The sequence below is a fragment of the Tyto alba genome, unplaced genomic scaffold (genome assembly GCF_018691265.1).
Source record: "Tyto alba isolate M040663 unplaced genomic scaffold, T.alba_DEE_v4.0 Super-Scaffold_17, whole genome shotgun sequence".
In the NCBI taxonomy this organism is placed as follows: domain Eukaryota; kingdom Metazoa; phylum Chordata; class Aves; order Strigiformes; family Tytonidae; genus Tyto; species Tyto alba.
In genome coordinates this window covers 6866758-6893095 of record NW_024881279.1, presented here as the reverse complement: position 1 = coordinate 6893095, position 26338 = coordinate 6866758, and the positions used below count along the sequence as shown (strand labels likewise).

The following is a 26338-nucleotide window of genomic DNA, read 5'->3' as shown; positions in this document are numbered from 1 at the left end:
GATTTGAAACAAACTATTTGTTTGGGAGGTTTTTGGTTTTTTTTTTTTTTGGTTTTTTTTTTGTTTTTTTTAAGAGAGTGCTGTCTGAAACTCTTGCTTTTGAAGATGTATTCCCACACTGAGTCACATCCAAGGTTCATACAGAAAATCCTGGCTGGTGTTTTAGAGGTCGATATTTGTTGACTGCTTTAGAGACATTGCCAGCGCACAGCAGCGGTGCCTCACAGAGGAGGGCTACAGGCATGCCCTGAGATAAATTGATTCAAAAGGTAGGCACTACCTCTTTGCTGCTTTAATTTTCCTCCCCCTAGGTTCTCTGTACTGGTGTAATTACAACACATGCTGGTCTGGGGTTGCCATCTTTTCACTGGGTGACAAGGACAAATACTTTTGCATTCAGAGAGACTGAAAGTTTCTCTACTGTGTGTCACTGCTGTCTGGGGAGCATGTAACTTCATGTCACCTGTGACAAACACAGCATTAGAAATAAGCCTGCTATGGGTTAAGAGCCTATTTCTTGAGATTATGTGGCTGTTATGCTACTAAATGTCATTTTAACTTAGAGTCTCACTTCAGCCTTATTTCTCAGTGCTTCAGTTGGGGAGTGCACGGTTTTGTTACTGCTACTCATGAAGTGCATAACTCACGTGTGAGTAAAGACGCCCATCTGAAATCATAATGTACAACTACATTAAGCCCCATTAGTTAAGAGCTGGACCGGTTACAAACGAGGGTAAAACACACACTCCATTACTGCATCTGCCTCTTCTCTGTGTGTGTTTAATTTTCTGAACAAAAGGTGGGGAATTAAGAGACACCTCTTTGATACATTTGCTGCCATTTTGAGCCAGCCCGGATCTGGGAGAGCAATTGTATTTTAATCAGCTCTGTGAGTCATCACAAAAAACACTAGCTCAGGTTTGATTGCTGAGTTTGTATTGTTGCTGATGTGAGAGACATGAAGTAGAAAGAATACAACGTGGTATTTAGCTGCAGGACTGAGCTCAAGATGCTGACAATTTGAAAAAGCTCAGTTTTGGCTTTGTATGCCAAACAAGTTTACTGTAGGAAGATCGTGTTTGCCACACAATGATGTCATTTTCATAGAATCACTTTACAGATAGTGCCCACAGCTCAGCAGAAGGCTTGATCTGAATACAAAGACCTCTTCAGGAGTCTTCGAAGTCTCCTGGTTGGAAGAAAGCCAGTACTGATGTGATAGTGAATGCATGCAGATAGCAAAACTACTCATCCAGTAAAATTCCTGCCTGAACTCACTTGCAAATCAAAAGTGTCATTGAACTGCCTAGAGAAGGTGAAAATTATCAAAGATTTGCAGATGTGAGAGAGAGAGAAAAAAATATCACAGGATTCTAGAGAGGATGGAGACATTGTGCTGAACCCAAACCTTTCCTTACAGGAGGGTCGTTTGGAATTGGAAGCTCCTGGAGGCTTTTGTAGAAATGGGCACTGAATAACAATGGACTGAGCTCTGGAATAACTTCTTGACTCTTCTCATGGTATGCAGTGTGGCAGTGAAGTGGAATGAAGAGCCAATGTGACATGAAAAGGATTGCTTTAAAAGTGGAGGATTTGGGAATTTTGAAATTGAGGTCCCAAGGAGAAATGACTCAGCGGGTAAAATGGACTACAGCCCTGTATTGTACCCTATATAAGATGGAATTTTTTCTTCCCAGGTAATTATGTGGTAGCCATTTAAATACTCCCCATGTTAATAAAATTATAAACAAGAAGGCAATTATATATTTATGAATGACAGACACATTCTTAAAGATGCCTTGGACAATAAAGAAGAATATTGGTCATTAGGATGGTAAAAGAGGCATAATGAGCTAAATAACTTAATTTCCCACACATTTCTGGATTTGGCCAACATGAAGGATTTCACTGAAATGATCACAAAACAGACTGAGATAATCTTGGCCAATATCCTCCTTTTAAACAAAACAGATTCTAATAATAAAATCCTGTGTTTGATTGCTTAGCCCAATAAAAGGCTTTTAGCAGTCCTTCCTTTTCATACTGTTTAATAGGCTGTAGTGATATTGCCAACCAGTCTGGAGCAGGAAGGGGAGTTTTGTGCTGGTCTTGGCAGAAGGTCAGGGCACAGATCTGGCTGAGGTGCAGTGGCACTTGCAGGGAGTAGCTGGAAGTATTATTAAATGTGTAGAATGGAAGTGAATGGGAATATTGGTGTGAAGGGGGGGGGGGAATCTTCACAGATCTCTCTAGAAGATAATACTTCAACAAAATGTCTATTACAGTATGGAAGGCATTGAGATACAGGCAAACTCCTTGTATTTCCCCAAAGGGTTCCCATGCCAGTATTGACAGGGGCTCCCAGCCTTGCTGAGATACAGGGAGGCCTCCAGGAGAGGCGACATGACTGTAGACACATGCTGCTTTTGGTGTTTGCAGAGTAGGTAAATAGCCATTACAGCTGTGCTTTCGGACACTGTAGCTTCTTTGTAGTTTAATCTGTTAAAACTCTTTGATAGAACTTAAATACCTAGAGATCTGTCTAAAGCTGAATTACATCTTGTCCTGTTCTTGTAGCATAACATGGTGTTTTTGAGCAGTCTCCGAGTTGTTGTTTTTTTTTTCTTCACTGACAATTAAAAAGCATCCAATTCGACCATGTTGTTTTAAAGCATGAGTATTCAATTTATTATGGATATTTTAGCAGAGATCCTTGAAATCCCTAAAAATCCAGCTTGTTTCTCTGAGTCCCGGGCAAGTCTGCTGAAAACACTGTAAATGTCATAAGTGATTTCACTATACAGGCTGCCCAAAACAGACATATTGGTGTTATTTAGCCTTCACTTGCCAAGTTTGAGCGTTAGGATTGTGTTTTCACATGTGAGGAAGCTATCGGCTTTACAGATAGCCATATTTTCATAAGCCGCATTTGGCTGTCACACCTTCTCCTGTAGTCTCTTGATATGCAAACAAGTCTCAGTTATATATGCTGCTGGCCTATAAACTGATATCCCTGAAGAATTCCTGATTATCCTTCCATTAACTTTTACTCTCCTCTGTCTCCCTCGGGGAGGTAACAAGTAGTCTTTCCTTCATCATGGGTTTCCAGCTGGTTACCTCCCTGGTTCCCTCCTAAATAGATTCTCTCAGTAGTTTTGCGTGTCGCTGAGGAAATATCGACTGTGAAATTTCAGCGCCATCTAAAAGTACAGCAGGGACTGCTGAAATGGGGTTTTGAAATGCAAGGAAAGCATCCTGGATTTTAAAGCGCCATCACAAAGAACAGAATAACCACACACCACGTCTAAAGCATAGTGTTGTAGCACAACCGGGAGAAGGGGCATTGCTCTTTGTGTTTGGCATTTCAACTCCTCAGCTGTATTGCTGAAAACTTTGATGAAGGCTTGTCTGAGTGCCATTCTTATATTTTCTGGTCTAATTAGGATTGTTTACAAATCAACATTTAAACCTATGTCTTGGTTGCATTGAATGCTGCACACTTCATTACATTCCTCACTTCCACAGGTTTTCCTTTACAGAGTTCAGATTGCTTCTTAATCAGGTTCTCATACCCTGTGTCTATCACAGCTGCAGCTGGGGACATTCCAGCACAGCATTTAGCAATGAAATCTTCATCTCTCTTGTGTCCATCCTTCTGCAAACTCATACAACAATAAATGTTTCTCTGAGTACGACCTGAGTCCTGTTCCCAAAGCCTGGGTCCCTGCAGGGTGTTTTGCACTGGGAACCCATCCATGCAAATTTTGGACACACTGCTGATGTCTTGACCACTAATCTCTATCGTCATTTAAATTTTAAGTAGTACTAAAACAACCTTTGAGGCTTTTCTCTCTTATCAGATATTCCTACTTGGTTTATATCCAGTTGATAGTGGGCTGTATGTTTCTTCTAGTTATTGCCTTAAATTGAGCATAAACCACTGTTTGCTCATTCCTATCAATATTCTTTGTTTGAGACAGGCTGCTGAATCAGCTCCTTTAGAATTATTCAAACTGAAATAATTGATTAGCTGAATTCAAGACAAGTTGCACGCTTCTGGTTTTGGTATTGGTAGTCCTAGAAAATTAGCAAATACCAGAAACTGAATTTTAAAATGTGATATCTAGCTTTGTTACTGTAAATATTTACATGAGCAATGAGTTGTATCTGGGGAGCAGAGATGACTCCCCTTATTCACATGAAGCAGAAGCAGACTTTTTGAATAATCACACTGATTTCAAGGGCTTGTTGAGTTTGTGGCCGCTGAACAGAAATAAGATGGTTAGAATATGGCCCCAGCTATGTGGCAATGCCAAGCCTAATTTGAGCATGTGATTCATCCAATTTCCCATGCAGAGTGGAAAGTCAAGGGTTTTCTTCAATTGCATGTGTAAATCTGTGGGCCTGAGAGATTACAGGTGACATTAGACTCTTCCTTTTGCAAATCCTACATATTTGCATATCTGTACATGCATAATTTTACCAGAAATTCCCCTACAGTGTTTAAAGACCTGTTGGGTATGTCTCTGTCTGTGCAGATCTGGAGTCTTAGAAGATTAAGTAAGGGTGAGACATTCAGCCACAGGGTAACAACTCTGGTGTGCATTCAAATTTTGTATCAGGTAGTTTGTTATATTATTAAAATAGTGGAATTTCGTAACAATGGTAGTTGCTGCTTTATAAACCTCACTGTTGCTCAAGCAATATGCAAAATGAATGAATGCATATAGCTTTTTATGTCTATCCTTAGACAAAAGTTGGGATTTTCACTGTGTCCCTGTAGAGTATGTCCTTTTTCAAGCACTGCGGAGGGGTGTGTGTATGTCCCCTTCTGGGCTGCCTATACACTACGCAAGCTGGTACCCTGCAGCCTTGGAGGTTGGAGGGGAAGAAAAACCATGTGTTTTGTTTGTGGCTTCTCAAAGCAACAGAATAATGAGATAAAAAAGCTCTGTGCTTTCTGACGGGTCACATATCTTTCTGATCTATAGGATTTGCACCCTTGACACCATCTTTTGAGGAGCACTACCAAAAAGTATGGAATGAATGTAGATTATGTGGGAAATATCTCAGTAGTGCGCTCACACAGCTGGAGTCAGCACAGTCTCCCACTGTTAACTGAACATGTCCTTTATGGAAATTGGCTTTGTAACCCACATTTCAACTGCTGAAGAGTTATGAGGTCAGCAAGTGCAGTTCAGAATTTAGCTCATTTTGTGTATATCTTGGACCATATTCACCCCTGGGTTTTATACCACAAAAATCAGTGGAATGATGCCAAGAAAAAAATCATCCCCTAATATTTAAAGTCAGCTCCTCCAACACATGTATATTTCCCTGAGCTCCCTACCATAGCTCTAGGAAGGCTTCTGCTTGCTGGTTCCCGAAGGTTATAATTTTCATATGGGCACTGAGAATAACTAACAATAGCAGGTTTTGGATGGATATTAAATCTCGTGCTTTAGGGTATGAACTAGTCTCTAACTACTCGAGAGCAGAAAGAGGTTGCTGCAGTGAGCAAACTGTTGGATTTCTGCCCTCTGCAGTGCTCTTGCCCCTTTCTGCAATGCATCTGGTGGTGGCAGCGTGGGGCAGGCGGGTGAGCTGGATGCACCGTGGGCAGCTCGGCACAGGCGATTCCCATCTTACTCCGAGAGCAGGTTGCCGATCCTGAAACCAGAGCGTCACATCGCTGGTGCTTCGGTAGGAAGCGAAGAACTAATGTCTGCAGTCCCTTTTAATGACAGACTTTCAGCAGTGATCACAGAATTGTCTTGCAGAGTTAATTTTGGCTAATGAGCAATTAGTCAGCTCGGCGGTGAGTTCCCCCCTGGCCTGCTGGGGACGAGGTGGTCAGGGCTGAGCACGGTGCTTCCTGGTGCTGTGGGGCCCCAGCAGGACCCACATGGGCCCAGCACCTTCACCTGCGGTGGCACTTGACCTGCAGCTGAAATTTCCTCTTTCTGAAGTTGAGGGATTTATTTCCCAACTACACATTTACTGTGTTATCCTAAGTGTCAGCAGAATCTCTTCTTTTTTCTTCATTTTTTTTTTTTTCTTTTAAATACTTAATGCAGCCAGAGAAGATCTGTCAGCAGAAGCCTCCTTGCCTGCCCAAATGAAGGTTGAACTTGCGTGGGCTGAGCATATTCCAGCGTGAATGTGTTTAAATTTGGGGATAGCTACAGATGACGTTGCTGCTTTCTCGCCTTGCGCGAGAAGCGCGGGGCTGGCGAGCGCCCCAGCGCTGGCACGTGCCTGGCTGCCTCGGGTCACGCTGCGGTAGCGAGTGGTGGGACTGGGAGCAGGCACAGATGGTGCTCCAGAAGGGGAAATCCAGAAGCTCATGAGCTCGTTTCTTTTAGGGAGACGCGTCCATATGCCATCCGTAGAGCACAAGAGCCTGCTTATCAGCCTGGAGCACTCCGGGGATGAAGTAACCCAAATCAATAGCTAAGACTGGATGCTGATACTGGCTGCACTGGTTTAGCCTCCGTGCTCTGTCTGTCTTCCCTGGTAGGGAGCAAAGTCCTGTGCTCGAGTGTCATCATCAGTGCTTCTCCAGCCCAGGGCTGAGGCATTTTTGGGAGGAGCTAGCTAGGGAGCCTGCGTGGCTGGATCCATTGCTGACGGGCTCAGCTCTGACCCCTCAGTTTTCCCTTCTGCAATCCTGGGCACAGCTCTTGCAGGTGAGTTGAGGATAGGGAACGTGAGCACTGTAAATCGAGTGCTTGATTGTCCATCCCCTCGGCTCGGCACTGCACACCGAAGCACAGAGGTGCTCGCCACGAAGGATATCTTGCAGTGGGCCACGCATCTCAGGGATGCTTGCAGACCATAGCAATTAGGAGCAAAAATCTGAGGCATTTGTGCTAATCTGATAACTGATCATTGCTCAAATACAGTGTAACTAACAGCAGTGATACATTGACATTGGTGACAGTCAGCTCTTCAGAAGGCACTGATGTTTTCTGAAATAAAGATTAGACCCTCTTCCATTGCATATTTTAGTGAATTTGGGAAGAAAAAAAAGTCAAATGAAATGTTGTCCCACCCAAACAGGAGCAGTGATAAACAAGTTACTTGAATTGCTGTGTTTACATATTGGGGAGAGGAGATGCACTTACATAAAAATGTGTTTGTGTCTATATAACTGCATAAATATATATATATGTATATGTAACACCCAAAATACATCATTATGCATTCATATTCATGTGTGGAGTCTGTCTGAGGATGTATGCGTATATATAAAAATATGATTTATAGGTTTTTAAACCTCCCTGACAGACTCCAGGATACTAATTTCTAAATGTATGCCAAGATTTTTGACTAAGAGACAGGTAGCAGTAGGTGCTAATAAATGAAAGAACCGAGAGTGAAATGTTGTGACATGCACCTCTCTGAACAACCTGCGGAGCTCTGGCAGAATCATCAAACCGAGCTGAGAGTAATCAGCAGGGACTGATAAAGCTGCTCTTGTAATTATTTGTTTGATATACAGCTTTCCTTCTTCCTTCTGCATAAATAGCAGAATTGCTTTGCTTAGTGTGGGAGGTTTTTTATTCCTGTCAGGGCTTGTTCTCACCCAGATGTCATGAGAGGAGGACTGAGGTCTGCATTTTTGTTTTATTTACGGGCTTTCCATTGTAATTCTGACAGCATGCGGTGGAGACAGCATTCATTTAGATGGGGAGAGGCGTCCTTGCTCATGCAAAGCTGTCGGTGTTGCAGGGGCCCAACTCTGCCACGCTGCTTTTAAGCCACTGATTCCTCCAGGTTTGGCCTGGAAGAAGCTGTTCCTGAGAGGAGGCGGCTGTTGAGGTCTGAAGGCAGTCGCGATGTCATGTCTCTGTATTTAGATATTAAATAAAATTCCCACAGCAGCTTTCTTGTTTAAGTGTGAGCTTGATGGTGCTGCAGCCCAGACTAGGAAACCGCGCAGCCCTTCAGATTGGCAACTGTTAGTTATCCTTAAATAACTTCCTCTCCTCACCTCTTCTACTGTCTAGGCAAGAAAATCCAAGCACTGACTGATTTCCAGGCAGTCACAGTGGTGGCCCGTCAGCAACGACTGAACTGAGCCAAAAGGCTCCTGTTGATGTCAGTGGTTTCTGGGAATGCTGCCTGCGTGGTTTTGTTCCGGGATTTCCCTCTCTGTCCATGCCTGGTTGAGCTCTGACTTCACTTGGGGCAAATTTTGCAATTCTGTGTTTAACAAAAGGTACGGTAATTCATTCACACTCTAAGCACTGTAACTTTCCTTGTTCCATTTATGTTCTATTTGTCTTTTTTCTTTCCTTAAGGAAAAGGAAATCCTTCTGTTTCTTATGAAAAAAAAAAAAAAAAGGATAAATTTTTCTTTTAAAAACAAACAAAAAAATTCTATACATCAGAAGAGTTTTTATATTGTCTAAGCATTTTTACCAGGAACTCAGGAGGGAGGGGGGAGGCATAAGGGGAGAGAGGCACATTAAAGCAGAAAATAGATCTCCTAGCCTAAAGTGAGAGAAATCCAGACTGCTGCCTTTAAGCGTACATTTGAATCCTGTCAAGGGCATCTGGAATATATTGGTAGGCATTTCTCCTTCTAATAATACTAAAAATCTGATAATGATGAGGCACAGTTATGCCGCCAGCCCTGTACTTCACATGCACGTGCAGTATTGGGAAAGGGTCTGAGGCATTGGAGGCTGCGTTCAGTCTCATGCCAGGGTCAATGTCAACTCGCTCTTGCTCAGGAGAAATACTTCAGACTTGAACCAGATTAATGAAAAGAGAGATTATTCTGAGACTAAGAAAAAAGCTTTACACCTATTTCAGTTTTGTGGGGGGTTGTTCCTGAATGATTACGGTGCATCCTTTCAATGCTTTCTGATTCCAGGCAATGATGGCATTTTAAGATAAATAATGTGTTTGCGGCTCTGCTTGTTATTGAAGGGCTTTTATTATTGCTGATGTTACATGAAGAAGAAAGTTATTAAAAAAATGTGGCACTAACAAATTGAAGCCCCCAGGGATCTGTTGCCTGAATGGGATTTTGATTGGAGTTCAATTTAATTGGCCATAAATCTTCTAATTTCTGATTTATATTCTACTTCAGACCAATCTACCAAATTCATGATAATCAGGTTTTCATTTTTCTCTATCGAACAAAATACTCTGACATGAGCATAAACAGAAATATTCCTTCAGCAAGGTGACCTTGTTCTTGCTTGCACTGTGCTGGTAATTGATTTAATGCCTCCTTACCTATAAATTGGGCCTCTTTGAGGCATGTCTGTCAGATTTCAAGGTAATTGGTTAGCGTAGTTGGTTTTTCACTGTAGTATTTTGACTGCAAGATATTTCTTATAAACCTCTAGTACAAGAGTAGCTGTGATCATTCTTCCTGACATGATGGAAAAAATTCAGCTGGTAGACATACACATGCCCCTCCTGTTGGCTGGCTTTGAATGCAGCTATGTGCATATCTCAGAGAATAAAAGCTCTTGTTCTAGCCTGGAGTAAATATGTAGGATGCAGAGCCCAGTAATTTCTGTGGGGTTTGAGTTGAATCTTTTTCCTGTCACATTGCAGTGTCTTTAGGGGAATGGAGTTACACTGCTTGCACCAGGCCCTTCTGGTTTGGAGGTCTGCTGCAAAGGAAGAGGCTGGGATGGTTTTTGTGCCTGCAATGAACATTAGCTTTTGCTCTGTGACTCGCCCAAGTGCTAATGGGGAGAGAATGGAGACCTGAGGCTTCTCTGTGAGTTCTGGGGCAATGTAAATGCTGACTTGGAGGTGCTGGACCCGGTTTCTGCTCTGAATCTTTGGAATTACTCTTTTGGATTAGAATGCTTTTTCATGAGGAAGTTGGATGCCCATTGAGAATTGCTTAGTGTGTGAGTTTGTAGTGCTTTTTACATCAGAGGTCACCTTAGTTTGGGTTTTTCCTTGAAAAACTGGATGAAGAGGGTTTGTGCTTTAGGTGCTTCCCCAGTGCCCCATGAGAGCTGCAGCTCGGTTGCACTTGCAGCCTGTTCTCCCCTGATCAGAGCTCCCCAGCTCATCCCCTTCCCCACCTTGTGCTGAGGGCTGGGGCTTCACCTCCTCCCCAGGAATGGGGATGGGCAGCAGCGCTCGCCTGAACTTCAGGCTCCAGCAACTCCCAGGACAGTTCGGAGCACTTCAGTTTGGGCCAAACCAGGTGTATAGTGGAATTTTGTCACTCCCAAAAGAAATTTTACAGAAGAAAAAAGTTTTCCAGGCAGCCTGAGGCTCCAGGATCACATCTCCCCCCTGGCCTGGAGTGCCGTGCACCACACCACAATGTAGAGCTGTCCTCTCCCACTCTGCTGCTCTGCTCTCCTTTCCCTTGCTTTAGCCAAGATTGCTTTTTGTGATTGCTGGTTTAGATTCATCAGGAGTTTTCCTTACCCACCTGATCTCCAGTATCGAAAGGAGAGTGTACACAAGAGGAGTGTGGGGGTGAATTCTTTAGGGAAGTGATTTGGGAGGGGAGATGAGTAAGAGGTGGGATCAAAGGAAATAGAATTGTTGTCAAATTTTGATTAGATACCCAAACCCTTTAAACTCGCTGCTCTTGCAGGCTCACTCATGGGAATCTCAGTAAAGTGCCTCAGCTGCTGCAAGGAAAGGGGAGAGAACCAGCGTGCATTGAGATGTAATCATTGTTACTGAGTTTGGAGAATATTGCACTTAAGTGTTTTTCCCCACCCTTCCCGTTCCAGGATTCTTTTGTGTTTCTCAGTTGTGTAGCTTCCTTACATTGCTCATTTAACCATTTCCAACAGTACTAGGATTGACAGGTTGAGTTTTCTGCAATCTCACAACTTCATGGACTGTAAATTGAATGTTTTATGGCCTGTTGTAAAGGTGAAAAGAAAGTTACATCTGCTACCAGTTTCCTAATTACACCAGTGTCAAATACATTGAATTTGTTAATATCAGGTACTCTTGCTGAAAACGTTTATAACCATGGCCTTGACAACTGGATGCAATTACTTTGCAGTGGTTTTCCTTTTGTTTTCTGAAACATTAGAATTCATTCTCTTCTCTTTCCTCTCCTTCCCTCCCTACAAAAGAACTGGAGATAAATCAGTATTTCAACTCATTATGATTACCTTTTGAAATTTTTTTGTCAGCAAAGATGAATAACTGGAAAATTACTGAAAGCAATGTAAAGAAAAATGAGCATATGTTACTGAAGTTTCTGCTGAGCCCACCAGTATTTAGGGCTTGTGTGACAGTGGTGGGCAGGTACTGAGGCAGAGGAGACCTGACTGTGTCTGGTGCTGTCCTGGCTGAGCGCTTGGAGCAGGGTTTGTTCCCCAGGGGATGGGCAGAAAGGGAGTGCTTCATGGGGAACAGCTGAAGGACTCGCACCGTGTCCTGACCCGCAGAAAGCATGTGGCAGAGACGAGAAGCATCACAGATAAAAGTGTCTTCGTCCCAGATTATGCATCTACAAGCAGCTAAATCCTTCTGGCTGTGGTTTGTGTGTTTGGGCTATCTGTGAAGCTGTCAATGGGAAGGGTTTGGAACTCACCTTCAGTGTGCAGCCTGCTCTGCAGCGCAGTTGTTTCTTCTCCTTCAATCATTACCTACTTGAGTCTCAGTGTAGGAGTCAAAGCCTTTTCCAAGCTACCTAGATGTTAACTCTGGTTATAGCTTGGACCCCAAAGTCCAGTGGATAGGATTGGGAGTTGGTGGTTCTTCCACTTGTGGCATTAAGTAGATCACCTTTGGCTCCAGTTTCCTATCCTGGCTTTTGTTTGGGGCAGGAGTCACCTGTATGTGAATTGGAACAAACAAGGCTTTGGGTTTGGTGGTATTGCAACTAAACATTGAAGGAGAAAGAGATCTGTATGTCTGCCCTGAGCTGCAGCTCTGTGCCGTCCATTAGATCATTTGGGCCAACATCCACCTAGAGAAGATGCTGGTTGCTTGCAATTCTTCCTCTTTTCCTGCTATTCCATCCCTTAGTTCCCAATGCTTTTGGAGAAGAGCAAATCCTTCAGCACAGATCTTCCAATGTCACATAGAGAGATTAATGATGGTTTGTTTAGTAGGTTTGATTACTGAAGCTGGTCAAGAATTCTCCAAGATGTTTTTCCAAAATGTTCTAGTATGAACCATCTTCACTTCCTTGAACTCTGATTTTGGTGAAAGTTTGACCAATAGACTTCTGCAGGATTGAGATGGGATGGGAGACATCTCCCACCTCTGTTCCCAGATGGGAGTAAGAACCAGTCCAACTCACTCTGGATTAGGTACGCTTGTTAAATTCGGTGCCATGCCAAATTATGTTTGACCTTAAGTGCTCACTGAGTACTAACCTGCACATCCCGAGCTCTTGTAAGGAGGAGCTTCCTGTCATGGTCAAGGTAATGAGCGAAACTAGAGCCTCCCTCGTGGCACAGATGGACACCCCAGACTTTACACCTTCCCTTACCATCCTCTCTAGCTCCTGTAATTCTGGTGGGAGGTTGTCAAAAGCTTGTGCCTTTCATCTCTGAAGTGGGAAGGGTTTTATTTATTTTGTTAATCTGAAAGTTAAGTGGGTGGGAAGATAAGTCTGCAGCCCCGCTCCATTCATCACGTGGTACCAGCTCTTGTTTCCCCTTGAGAGAGGCAGAGCAGATGGAAGGCAGAGATGAAATGAAGATCAAAAGTAAACAGCGTGATTAAGTTTTTGATAAAGGATAAAACACTTATCACATCAAAGCCTCTGAAAAACACATTAAATGTTTCCTGAACATTTCATGTCCACGTAAGCATTAACTTTACTTGCCATGGGGACATTTGTAACAGCAGGCAGTGGAGTTGGGGAATGCTGGTGGGGTATTTACCCTCGTGGCTCTGCTGCAGGTCACCTGGCTGGCACCAGGAAGGTAGAGCTGGCAGCCTGTTAGCTGTCCTCTAGCACACTGAACCTCTCTTGCTGCAGGGTTGGTGGGCCCATCTTATGTCCGTGGTTAGGCAGTCCTTTCTTTAAGCCATGCCTCCTCAGTTTTCCAAGTTTGGGCGCTGGTTTTCCAGAGGTTTTAAGGCAGCTGCAGATGTAGATAGGTGCAGAGTTTGTGGGTGGCTTTTCTCCCAAGCATTGGTGATCCTTTGGTTCCATGCTTTGGCTCAGTGAAATAAGTCCTTAAATATTTTTGTGTAAGCAGCATAAGTTGTACTGTGTCTGTGGATTGCCTATTTTCATCGCTGTGTTGCAATACTGAGCTGGCCAGTGGAGAAAGATTAAAAAGCAGTATATTGCCATTATTTTTTAATTTATTTTCCTAACTTATGAATGTATGAAATGTATTAAAAGAATCTAAAGAAAAGGCACTTTGTAATAGCCAATAAAAGCCAAGAATGATGAATGATGAAGTAGAAGAATAGCAAAAAATAGTTGATGTAGTAATAAATACAGGAGAAGATTGCCTGTTCCAGTTATTACCGTAACACCCCAGAAGTGCATTTCGTCTGCAGTGGCAATGGGCTCACTTCCAGCAAACCTGACTTTGTCATCCAAAACCACCTCAGTTGAAGAAGCTGTTGCATTTCCCAATCAGGGAATCCTTGGCTGAACTCACAGCCTCAAGATCTGGGAGAACATTGAGGAGCCCACCATGATCTGGTGTGACACCGTTGTCCTCCTCATTCTTGAGGATAGAGGGTCATGAGGACACCTTACTGCAAAGTTCCCCAACAAATGAGGAGGGACCTTTCCTGTGCCTTCTTGCTCAGCATCACCTGCAGAGAGCTGGGATTATTGGTGGCACTGTGCCACTGTTGGTGGATGTAACATTTTGGTAAAATTAATGCAAAATGCTATTGTACCAATTCAGTAGCATTTTATGTTGCCTTTGTGCAGATGCCAGTGCTGAGTCCAATCTGCTTTTTTTTTTTTTTTTTTTTTTTTCTCATTTTATAACTTTAATTTTCTGTAGGCAAGGAAGGAGCTGCATGCCCTGCCACATGGGAGGTCCTGTGTAATGGAGACCAGTCCCAGAAACAGTCTGCCCTTGAATTCTCTTTTTTCTTTTTTTAACCAGTGCAGAGACATTTTCACTTCTCCAGCTCTCAGTCCTTTAGAGCACAGAGATAGTTTAAATGCTGTATGTGTGCAGCCACCTGTATAGTCAGTCATTTTGCATGGCAGGGTGTGGAAGCCTGTCCTTCACTAAGATCCTCTCACCAGCAGCACTCTCTCCGGAGCACTATTTAGCAGTCTTTCAAGGCACACATTGTATTTTGCCCTTGTCACTGCCACCAGAGCCTTTGCTATTAGCAAAGCATCTCTGCTCCTGAACCTACAAGCATGAAGCATGGTTTTGGGACCAGTATATAGCAGTATCTCTTTCCAAAGTCAGGACACCAGCCCTCCAGTACATGGAAATTTCAAGGTCTTAGTAAGTATGCGTAAGAGCAGCAGAACTTGTGAAACTTGGGGGTTTGGCTTTTTTTGTTGTGATTAGCTTTCCCTGTACTTAGCAAGGTTGGTGGATGCTGTTCCTTCAGCTGATGTATTTTTAAACTTTCTCACCTCTGTATAAGTCCTGTAGTTGAGTTTTTAAAATCTCCCAGGATGGAAATTGAACATCCTTTCCCAGTCCCTCTTCCAATTTCACGTGGCGCTCAGGGGAGGATTTTCTCTTATGTTCAACTGGAATTTCGCTTCTGCAGCCTGGGGGTGTTGCCTCTCCTTCTGTCACTCTGCTCTTCTAAAAAGTGTTTGGCTCTGTCTACACTGTCTACCTTTTCCATCATCCAAACCACCAGCTGTACAATATGATAGATCTCCTTGAGGTTGTTTGCTTGTTTGTTTTCCTCTCTCAGTGCTTCCCTTGTTTCTGTATTCTGTGAGTGGTTGACAGCATAACCTCATCTTGTGCCTACTGCAGGCGGTCACATACTTGGGCTCTTTCAAAACAAGATCTTGTTTCTATTTAGTACTTTGAAAAGAGTACTTCGGAAACTGCATGAACAGAAAAAGAGATTGGGTGTTGCGAGCAGAGAGGTCCCCATCCTAAATTCCTGTCTGCCAATTACTAATGTTAGTTACTGTCAAGCTTATTAGTGCAAGAGATTTTTAGTCTCTGTGCAGTTGGCCTTCATTGTGCTGTAACAGTATCAGATAACAGGGAGCAAAAGGGCATGAAGCTAAAACCTTCAGGTCTTCGGTGGCAACCAGGCACCAGCTGAGATATGACACAGGCCTTGCCCAAAAACTTGAGATTAGACCAGGAATTTCATAATAAAAAGTCAAATTTAATTCCTTAACGATACTCAGGAGGGATGTCTCAGTGACAGTTATACAGCTGGTTTTATTCAGTTTTTTTAAAAAGGGTAATTTTTTTCTTAAGAAACATTACTATGTATTTCAGCAAGATTTCTCATGTAATGAGATGCAAAAGTTCAAGCAATATCCTGTTTAGATACATTTCTATTTGATAATAAAACCAGCACTGACAGTAAGGGATTGCACTGAATGCATTATTACTTTGAGTTCTGTGTTATGCTGAAGTCAGGATGTGTCCTCTAAGTTCTCAGATGTTTTAACCTTTTCTTCTCCTCATCTAGACAGATACACGTCCATTAGATTTATTTCTTGATCTATATGGACATGTAATCCTTCTTGGGATTATTGTCATAGAAACAAGATGTAACACAGAGTGTGTTAGAAGTAACAAATGGGATTTGGCAGTCTTTCCCATTTACTACACAGTCTGAGCTGTGTACAAAAAGCAGCAATTACTTGCTCTTGGAGCCTTATTAACGGGCACATCTGCACATTCATTAAAACTAGATACTTCAACTTCTATTCTGGCCAGGATGACATTCTGATAGATACTCTGGTCTTTAAAATAAACTAAAATCCCTGACATCTATTTTATTTTTCAGTTAAGGTAGGAACTTGTTGGTTTTGACATTCTCGTTCCTTTTTGTTTGACTGCAAATCCCGGAGGCAGCCCACACTCCCAGCCTGTGTGAGCCTCCCAGAAGGAGATAAGACACAGTAACCAAACCGCTGGCTCCTGGGGAACAGTCCCTCCTTTGAAGGATGAAGTCACCCAAGTTTTGCTCGTAAAGCCTGATCTTCCACAGTGCTGGGACCCAGCTCCCAGCCTCTCCCAGGGCTTCACACCCTGCCTGGCTTACAGGCTCGCTGCCCTTCTCATCCTCAGCAGCTCAAGGTTGCTCCGAGTTGGCAAGTTGCAGCAGCCTGAGCTTGGGGGGGAATAGATGGGTTGTGCCAGGCAGAGAGATGCTTTTGCAGGAGTAATTACAACATACAGTATGTGTAACTACAGCTGAGCTGACTGTCTGGGTCACAGCACATCTACCGATACATGTGAGGGAGAAACTCAAATTTTTAAGCCAAATCCATGGGGCAGCTTTTGAAGTTGTATGGGATGGGGAAAAGGCAGAAAAGCAGATAGAATGGAATACAGAGAAGAGCAGAGAAATATATCAAAAAATAAGTCATATCTGCTGACTGCTTGTGACCGAGCACCGGCAGGCTGAGGCGCGGCGGCAGGCAGGCAGTGTCAGCGTGTGGCCCTGTGCCTTCCTACGTGGGAGGTCGGTGCCTGCTCAGCAGGCCGCGGGGTACGGATCTTGCTCTTCCAGCAGGCAGAGGCTGTGCTCAGGAGGGAGAGCTGGAGTCCTGGGAGAAGTTTTGTAGCTGCTCGGGGAGCAGAGCTTGGCTCTAGGACTCTTCCCTTCCATCATCTCTTTCCCATCCTCGCTCGCACCAAGTAAAATCAAATTCAGAAACAAATAGTCAAGTTGCAGAGGGGTCCCTTGCCCTGGATGATGTGTTTGCTGGTCTGGGAGTGAGCATGCACTGTCCTTTTCCCAGTCCACATCCTATAATGCTGCCTCTAGTTGAGAGCAGAGCAGCTTCTGGGTGGGATTTCAGAGGCAGCTGGAGATGCTTTAAAGCTCTCAGGGCAAAATCTGTCATCCCCCTGCACCAGTTCAGAAACAAAACAACTTAGCTCAGCGGAAAAAACATTAAAACTGTTTGTAAGCCACAAAATTGAGACGGAACCTAGAATGCAACCCAAAGAACCCAGAGAACTGAAATACAGGGAGCTTGAAACTGGGCTACACGCTCAGTTTCCCTGGCCTCCTTTTCAAATGTGCTAAGCACTCTGCATCTCCAGTGAAGTCGATGAGTACTCAGGATCTTTCTGAAACATTTATTTGGTACCTAATTATAGATCTAGGACTGACTAACTTCAGGCTCCAAAAATAGCGCAAGTGTCTGCCTTCTCCCTCTTCCTCACTTCTCTTTTCCTTGCTCTTCAATCTCTTTTTCAGCTCCCATGTTCTCTGTTCTCTCTAACCCCCTTCATTTTTCCATCCTCCTTCAGCTGACTTCTGATCCTGCTTCTACCCCCTCACTCGCTCTGACACCTCTTCTGTCCTGTGGGAGCCACAGAGCATTTCTCAAGGTCCATCCTGAGCAAGCCTTAGGTGGTACCCCTTTTATCACCCTCTCTCACCCTAAATTTTCCCTGACTCATTATTGGGGGGACAGAGGTTCAAATGAACAGCTCTGTTCTGCTCAGGAACCTGCTGAATTCAAGTTCTGAATACGTTGCTTCTCCTACGTGGGACTGACCAGGGATGGCAGAAAAAAGGGAATCATCACAGACACTCTTGATTGGGGTGACAGCCCAAAGGAGCTGCCATCACTTTCTGGCCCAAAAGAATAAATTAAAATGTCCCGTTTTCCTGTGTATTTCCCATTGCAGGCATCATCTGTGAATGACAACAGTAAAAGGTTATAATGAAGGGATCATGTTAATTTTGTGAACAGGAAGCTCTCATTAGTGGCTTGTGTTTTTCAAATCAACCAGAAGACAGATGTGGCTGTGAATCTGATGGATCTTGTCCCTGACGTGAGTTCCTCTCTGTTGTAGCAAGGCATGCCCCAAACGCTGAGTTCTACCAGTATGTTTACCCCATGTGGCTTCAGCCCTCATCTACATACTTCAAAAGAAGATGAACAAGGAGGACTGATCTTCCAGGATGGAAACCTTACCTCAGCATCTCTGGATGCTCTAATCCAGCATCTGATACCTACCACTGATTACTACCCTGAAGTAAGCAATTCACAGTATAATAAACAGTTTAATTTTGATGAATTGGGGCAGCACTTTATGCAAAAGTGCAAATGTGTTAAATTTTGAATTAAGAGGGCTAATTTAAAAGCTGCATACAATTAAAGCTTGGTAAATTGTTGCATTGCTTTAAATGCTGTTTCACTGCTCCATAATTGTTCCTATGAAAAAGCAGATCCCAAACTTGATACTGCCTTTCAGTAAGAAAATGGGGTTGGGGGGAAAGCTGTTGTGGTGATGAATTAGTGATATAGCAGTTGGTGTGCTTCAGAAATAGCAATGCATCCCAGAAAGGTTTAGATGAAGACTGAAGCAAAAAACTTCAAGTCTGAACTGGCATTAAATGAGCTGAATTTCAGTAGCTGCTGAAGTCATCCAGGTTTGCATGTACAAAGCATTCCCTCAGTGACAACAGAGATACTCCTTCTGATGGGTTTATAATTTACCTGGGGTTATATTCACACCAACTGTGCAGTCACTGGACAGCACAGTCCAAATCCTAATCCTTGCTCTATCAGTGAATATGCAGTGTTTCTTCACCAACAGTGTGAGGACCTGAACTGGAAGCAGGTTTATGATCCTGCAGGCCATTGACTTCACTGGATTTTACACATCTCCAGTGGAATTCAGAACGGGGTTTGACTGGAAGACTTTAAAGTGTTAATATATCTCTGTGGAAAGGCTTGTATTTCAAAGCACAGAGTAGCATTGACTTCTGGGCAGTTTAGAAAACTGAGAAAGTTATCAATGCAGAGCAGACAGCATGTTTTAAATTACCTGCAGCTTGGCTTCTGATCAGCTAAAAATGAGTAATAAAGAAGCATATCTATTAAAAAAAAAAAAAAAAAAAAGAACAGAAAGGCAATACAAATAGGTAATGGACAGATTAGGCTGTGAGATTTTCATTAAGCAATATGTGATATGTAATATTATACCTGCTGCTCAGGAACATGGCTAGGTCTGGGAGAAAGAAGATAATTCGGGCGCCAGGAGGGGTCAGAATGCAAACAACTGAGGATTCATGAATATATTTTAAATTCACTGCTGAAATACTTTTAAAAATCTAAGGATTTAACCAACAGGCCTGCTTCCCACAGCTTCACAGATGTGGGACTGCATATGATATGGTTTGGCTGATAGAAATTAATTTGGGGGAGTTAATAAAATAAGTGAAATATTCCTTAAAACAAGATGGGTGAGACCTGCAGGGCTATAGCGAGATGTAGCTAATCTGAGGGCGTCTGCAGCTCACAACCCAGTACAACACAGAGATGCCTGAGTGTCTACATGTTTAGCTTTCACTGGCCTCCATGCAGCCCTGGTTGTGCTGTCTCCTATACCTGGGCTCGCTCCTGTAGAATGCCCTGCACACTGTCTTCACTGGATGCTTGCACAGGGTTTGAGCAACCAAAGGCTGGATGTGCTGCCTCCTGCACCCACTGTAACCGGTTCCATTTTCTGGGTCAGGAATCTTTATGTCTTGGACATAAAGATCTGTCCCAGTGGAAGTATAAAAACTGTGGAATTTGGGGCTTTTATGGCTAGTATTATCCACTTTGCAGCTCTTACAGCAGGTCTGCTTGTCTTTCTCCCACAGAAAGCCTATATCTTTACATTCCTGCTGAGTTCCAGACTCTTCATCGAACCCCATGAGCTTTTGTCCCAAGTTTGTCACAAGTGCATTGAGCAACAGCGGCTGGACGACCCTGTGCTGGACAAGGTTAGTTTATCTTCACAAGAGAAAAATGTGAGGTATTTTCAATGGGCAGAGAATTCTGGGGCTCTGGTGTTTGTCCTTTGCCTCCCTTTGGATTGAATGAAACTTTCTCATAAAAGATGACAATTGCTGCTGAGATCCAGACATTGAGGCATCCTAGTATCCCTATCCAAGAGCAGTGCTCCAGGCACTAGTCACTTCAAATCTTCTGCCAATTTTCCCTTTCCCCTGTCTCAGTCTTCCCAGGTGACTTTCCTTCTTAACCTCTTCAAGGCTCTGATGAAGCCTGAGAGATGCAAGGAGATAGGATGTAAACCTCACACACTGTCAGCTGCAGATGCCGACACACCACTCTCTTCCCCATTTTCACTTAATGCGTCTGCCCTTTTGCTTCCTTGCTTTTGGTACAGTAATATTTCCTCTTGGCCTTACCTGTCACTTTGAACACTGTGTAACAGCATGCAGCTACCTGCTAACCTCCCGTTGCCGGCACTGACAGATCGCCCGCATGGCTGTGCTGCAGAGCTGCGCTGGCTGGCACAGCAGGAATGAGTTGAAGCAGAAGTGAGGCTCTGACAAGCTAACAGAATGAGAAGAGGCAAGCTGTTACTGCGTCGGCACTCCTTGTTTTGCTCTAGGGACTGTGCAGACTGATACAGTGTGTAACAACGCATGTGCATCCTCTGGCAAGTCCCACAGACGCTGCAGTGGAGATGGATCCCGCTGGATCTTAATCCGTGCTGGATTCCACCCAAGCTCTCCTCAGTGCATGGATGAAGACCTATCCAGTACATTACCTGGAGCAAGAGATGCATCTTCAGTGCAGTGGAGCAGAGAACATGTATTAGCTGCAACTTTCCAAAATCCCTAAAATTCTGAAATGATTCTCAAGATCAGCCTTTCCAGTTTTGAAGCAGTATTTTTGGCATGAAATACTCAATCACCAACGTCTGAACACGTGTGCTTGTTTTTGCCCAGGCAACTGGTTGCATGAGTAACAGGAGCTCTGCCTGCACTGTGGAGAGCAATCAGCCAGACTGTGTAGAAATCTGATACTGGGGTTGTCCATAGTCAGTGTTAATAGAAATATCCGTATGAGGTGCACCATAAAAAACAATTTTTCGAAGGCGTGATGGGTTCTGTTCTTTGATGTGATGGCAGATGCAATTTAAGAGGATTAAAATGTGAGCATTGTGAAGTGTCACTGCTCATTAAACTTTGCAGGAAATGAGAAACGTTGTTTTATAATGAAGAACTCCCAGTCTGCCTGAAGTGAATCTGCATTTTGGACTGGCCTGTAGTAACACAGAGTTGGTGGGACACAGCTGATTTTGTGTTCCTGAGACTAGGGCTGACGTTGACACTTTGCACACAAGTGACCTCCCATCCCCTGTGTCTTGTGACTTGCACAAAGTCCTCTCCTTCAATTCATAATAGCAGTTTACACAGCTGGAGCAAATGTCTCCCCAGACCTTTGTAGTTTCCAATAAAGCTTTCCCTTTAGCAGCCACCTGCTGGTCTTTGAGCGTGAGCTTAATGCTAGCTGACAGCAGTTATTTTTAGAGATGTGGTTCATTGAAACCTGTTGTTGGTGGAAAGCTGAAATATGCATTTTAACCACCTTGGTTGAAAAGCAGAGAGCTGTGGAGCTCGAGAGTATAATTTTTCCTGATTACAGGGTACACTTTAGGTACAGTACGTAGGATGCAGAAGAAGGCTGTTTGTTTTGGTCTGTGTTTTCTGTAAATAAAAATGCAGTTTGTTGTTTAGCGCAATTTCCTTTTCACATGTTCTTGGATAACAGAGGATGAAAGCTTTGGAAGCAGCATCACTGGCTGTCTTTTGAAATAACACTAATGCACCAATTGTGCCTTTCCCCATATTTCTTTCCTTGCCCCATATCTTCCTGATTATTCATACTGCTACATCCTCAGATAAATCTACACCAAAAGTAATGTGGGCATCAGCTGTGTGTTTTGTGAGTGGGTGTCCTTGTCCTATCATGACCTTGAGTTCATGTGGGAAGAGAGCAACATTATCAGTAACCCAGGTAATGTTACTAAAGTGCTGGTGTTTTGTCCATCTTTTCTTCCTCATGTTACAATAGCCACTGGTCGCTAAGCAGTTTTTTCATACAGCTAGAAAGCAAAGAAGCAAAAATCTCCTCTTTGTTGGTCAAGAAATACATTCCAATCAATTTTTCAGGGATGGATGAAAATATAGGAGGGTTATAAGTACAAAAGGGAGGAACGTATGGTTCAAATTGGCAAAAGGCCAGATATTTTTAAAAAAGGTATAAAGGTTGTACCAACAAAATGTCTGTCCAACCATAAACTGTCCAGTTGCATGTGCAGAATACTTATATCTGCATGTAAAACAGGCAGTTGTGCATGCATCTAAGTTCTGGTATATTTTGCATGCCAAAATGTATCATTTGTGCACCACACTATCTGTTTGCATGTGTGCAGTTTTTGCAGGTGCAACCATAAGTTCCTTCTTTGAAAATCTGGCCCTGCATTCAGTGACATATATATTTGCTGGGAGACTTTAATGAGTAAACACATTTCAATGGCTGTACATCATTCTGGTTTCCGTTTCAGGCTCGGATCAGAAAGTTTGGACCCAAAATCTTACAGTTGCTGACAGAGTGGACAGAGACATTCCCATATGACTTTCAGGAAGAGCGGATGATTGGCCATCTGAAAGACATGATTCACAGGATAGCCCCGTGTGATGAGGTGAGGATGTCTGACCTGGGATGTTGCGTGGAGATGTTAAGTTCATTTTCCCAATTGGTTCCTCCTTTCCCTCCTTTTGCCACATTCTGTTCCATGCCTCTTCATGGACACTCTCACAGTTTTGTTCTCCTCTGGTGGTTAAAACCTGTAGTAGCTTCCCTGGAAGCCTCATCTCTCAGTTTAGGTACTCCTGTGGCAGTGACATGGGGACACATTGGAGTGATCAGTGGAATTTATCTGTTGTAAGATAGTAACATTCCTGTTTTACAGACAGAAGATCTGAAGGCATAGCATAGACTGAATGTGGTGGTCACAATTCAGATAGCAACAGAGCTGTGATCTCCCAAGTTATAGTCTAGCAGAGGAGTGAAGTATCATGGCCTGAGACCAACCATCCTGGCCAAGCAGTGGCTCAAAGAGCGCTCCAGGATGTTTAGTTTAGTAAATGAGGAGTAGAGCAAAGCAGACAGTTACCAAGTGATTGCATTGGGGACCTAAAAAAGATCCTCAGTTGTCTGAAAGTACCTGATGAAGTCTTCCTTTCTCTAAAGGCATTTATGGTTCTTTTTTGTCTCACTTTCTCCATTTGCTTATGCCCTTCATCACCTGTGCTGAAATCTAATTTTCCATTCCTTACTTTACATATCTTCAGTTCGGTAAGTTTTTGAAACAATCTTTGCATTTTGTCATTTTTTTCATTAGTGAATCTACGAAGGGTTTGGCTTACTCCTTCCTGTCCTGTGTAAAAAGACTTCACAGGCCCTATGCTCAAGCCGGCTGCTGTTGCAAAGCAGGGACCCAGACAGGAGGCGAGCAGACACAGAGCAGCAGACCCAGTTTGACTAATGCTGCTGGAATCCCCATCAAAGTTCACAGGATCTATGGGTTGTGATACCTCCTGTTGAATCCAACCCGTTTGGCTGATATGGTGGCATAGGAAGGGACTCCTTCTATTTAGAGAAAATACAAATATTTATGGACATGTAACTTCTCTGGGAGCATGAAAGTGGCAGAAGACAGCAGTGTGTGGCCTGCTGGGCAGAAACTCAGGCTAGATGGCTGTATGGTCTTGGTGTTCAAATGTGTGAGCCATGTGTGCAGCAGAGTATGACACAGTGAACGGAGTCTCTGGGAGACCTGTTTGCAAATTCAGGTGGGTGAACCCCATAAATTAATTCAGAAACATTAAAAATACCACAAAGTCCATGAAAATAATAAGGATAAGAGCAAATAGTACATAGAGAGTCTGTAATTACCTCTAGATTAACCATGGGATGTGGAGGAATTCAGTTCCATTGGCTACATCAAGGCCTGGCTTCAGGCTGCAGATGGGTGCAATTCAGTAGAACAAGCACATACCCGTGAGTCTGAGAAAGAGAGGGGTGGAGAGAAGAGGGCAGGAATTAGCAGGATTGCAGCTCAACAGAAGTTAAATTGGACCCTCCTATACACATGAAACATAAGAGAAATGGAAACAGCTGCACTTGGGCTGGGCTGGCATCATGGCTGGCACTTTTAGGGCATCTGTAGGCTGGCATGGATCAGCTGGCTGGGCTGGCCAGCCCGTAGGAGAGGAGGGGTGTGGAGGGGAAGCTGCGTGACACTTTGATGGAGGTGAAGGGAAAACAAAGGACTTTCAGAAAGAGCCAGGGTGACCTTGATTCCATTGACCAGAACAGTAAAACTTCTCTCTCAAGGGGAAGAGGCAATGACCTTGCTCCTTCCAGCCACCAAGAGAGATGCCTTGCAGCCCTTTGGCATCTCAAGTGAGAGAAACCCATACAGACCCACCAGAATCACATCCATGGGAAAGAAGGACCCAGCCAAAAGAGCAGAGAACAGGGGCTTTGTGGGTGCTCTTTAAAGGCAGTAGCAGTCCTGGTGAAGAGCCATAAATGCTAAAAATCAACATTTTGCATACAAAGCAATAGTTTATTTGCCCAACCTGAGTAAGCACTGTACACCTTTGCTCTGGAGCACACATAGCTGTATGTCAGTGCTCGTGGGCATCCTGGGGGGCCTCAGACTAGATTAGGTTCAAATCACTGTTTTTTAAATATTACTAGGCACTGTGTCCTGGTTTTGGACAGTCACTCGTGCCTGAGCAAAAACAATAATTAATTTAAGAAACAGCTTATATCCTACAAATGCAAATTTCCTTTTTTAAGGGACAGCATGGAAGAGTGGTGGTGCCTGTTAGTTGTTAGGAAGAAAGTTGTTCCTGTTGTGAATCACAGAAATTAAAGATTGAAAGATTTGTGGGATCACCTAGTCCATGTAGGTCAATACAGGATTTTCCTCTGCAGTGTATGCTCCTGTCCTTGTAGAGTCCACTTTCTAAAGGCTCTGTGATGTGCTTATAAAGGTGTCCATGCTGAGAAGCATTTCTTAGTAAGTGCTGTGATTTGCATTTAGAGTTAGAAATTTTAATTAAAATTTGAGCTCCTAAGCCACCTGCTGAGGCCTGCTGTCTTCAGAGGAACTTTCCCAGTTAAGAACGAAACATTTTCTTTAAATATTAAACAGTAGTATGCTTCTTTTGACTGTTAATGTGGCAATGAAGTGAAATCGGTTGAGAGAGTCCAGCATGCAGCCCCCGTGCAATGGGGGGTCACTTTGTGGCAAGATAATTACCAGCATGTTGAAGGTAATGAACAATGTTGTTTTCACTTAGTGAACATAGTTTAAAAGCAGGAAATGCTTTTAAAAGGGCAAAAACAGGAATTATTTTTTTTTTTTCCCCCAACATGCACAGAAGAGCTTTCTAGGCAAGGATGCACCCAACTGATTTTCAGTGAGTCTCTTCAAGACTTCTAATTTCTGAACAATTTTTTGTGTCCATTAAGTGTGTCTCTTATTTCATTCTTTATTAGGTGGCTGGCTTACCTGAGTACTTGATTATTATTGTCTATATCTATATTTTTGTGTCATATTCCCTACAAAACTAGGTGAAACTAAATCTCTTGATAAGGATTTGTTGAAAGACTGGCTGATATGCATGTCTTTCAAGGAATTTTATGCTACTTTTTGGCTTTTCATCCAAACAGTGAAAGATTTGATACTGCATAGACATGGCTGGTCCAAGCTTTTCTCATGCAAACTCCTTTTTGAAAGAGAACTGGGTTTTCAGCTAAAAGGTTTTTGGCCAAATGTTTTATGTTCATTAAAAAACTTGGATTTCAGTGCTGTTCCTGTCCCCCACCCCTCCAAAATTAATTTCCCTGTTTATAAAATATGTTCACAAAATACCATATATGTTGCTATTTGAGTTTCAACTGAAAAATAACATTCTATTCATAAGGCTTCATAAGCTATACTGGGGTTTGCAAACACACCTGGATGTAAACCAGAGAAATATTAAGATGGTGGTCAGTCATTTGGGTCCAGGACAGTCTTTGTAAATCAAAAGTGTGCCCATCTGTTTGAATGAGGAATTACATGAAGAAGGCCAGTAGTCTCTCTTCCTTGGAACTAGTGCACATCAGGAACAGATAAAAATTGAAAGAATGGGGTTTTACTTTCTAAAAATTCTTTCTTTTTTTTTTCACCTTCCTTACTCAATTTTCACTCCTCCCGTGTGATTTGTTTCCAAATAGAACATGTGTTGTCATTCTTCAAGACAAGTCCCTCCTGCCTTGTAGGTACTTGTTTCATTTCAGAATTATCAGCTCTATTTGTCAAAAAACCCAGACTACATCCTGCTTATCTGGCCCATGTTCCAGCCTAACTCATCTTCCTTAAGGGAAATGAGA

General features: G+C 43.2%; 1 protein-coding gene across 2 annotated transcripts in view; it reads left to right on the top strand.

Annotated features, from left to right (window-relative positions):
• The window catches only part of RASGEF1C (RasGEF domain family member 1C), a 79579-nt gene that overhangs the window by 26563 nt on the left and 26678 nt on the right, over positions 1-26338 (top strand). Inside the window, exons 2-5 of one of the 2 annotated variants that reach the window (XM_042790308.1) lie at positions 8013-8224; positions 17931-18113; positions 19729-19851; positions 22449-22586. In XM_042790308.1, coding sequence (XP_042646242.1) covers positions 17937-18113; positions 19729-19851; positions 22449-22586 — 438 coding nt within the window. In that variant the 5' untranslated portion in view covers positions 8013-8224; positions 17931-17936. The remainder of the gene's footprint in view (positions 1-8012; positions 8225-17930; positions 18114-19728; positions 19852-22448; positions 22587-26338) is intronic. The other variant, XM_042790309.1, reaches the window with a different exon arrangement.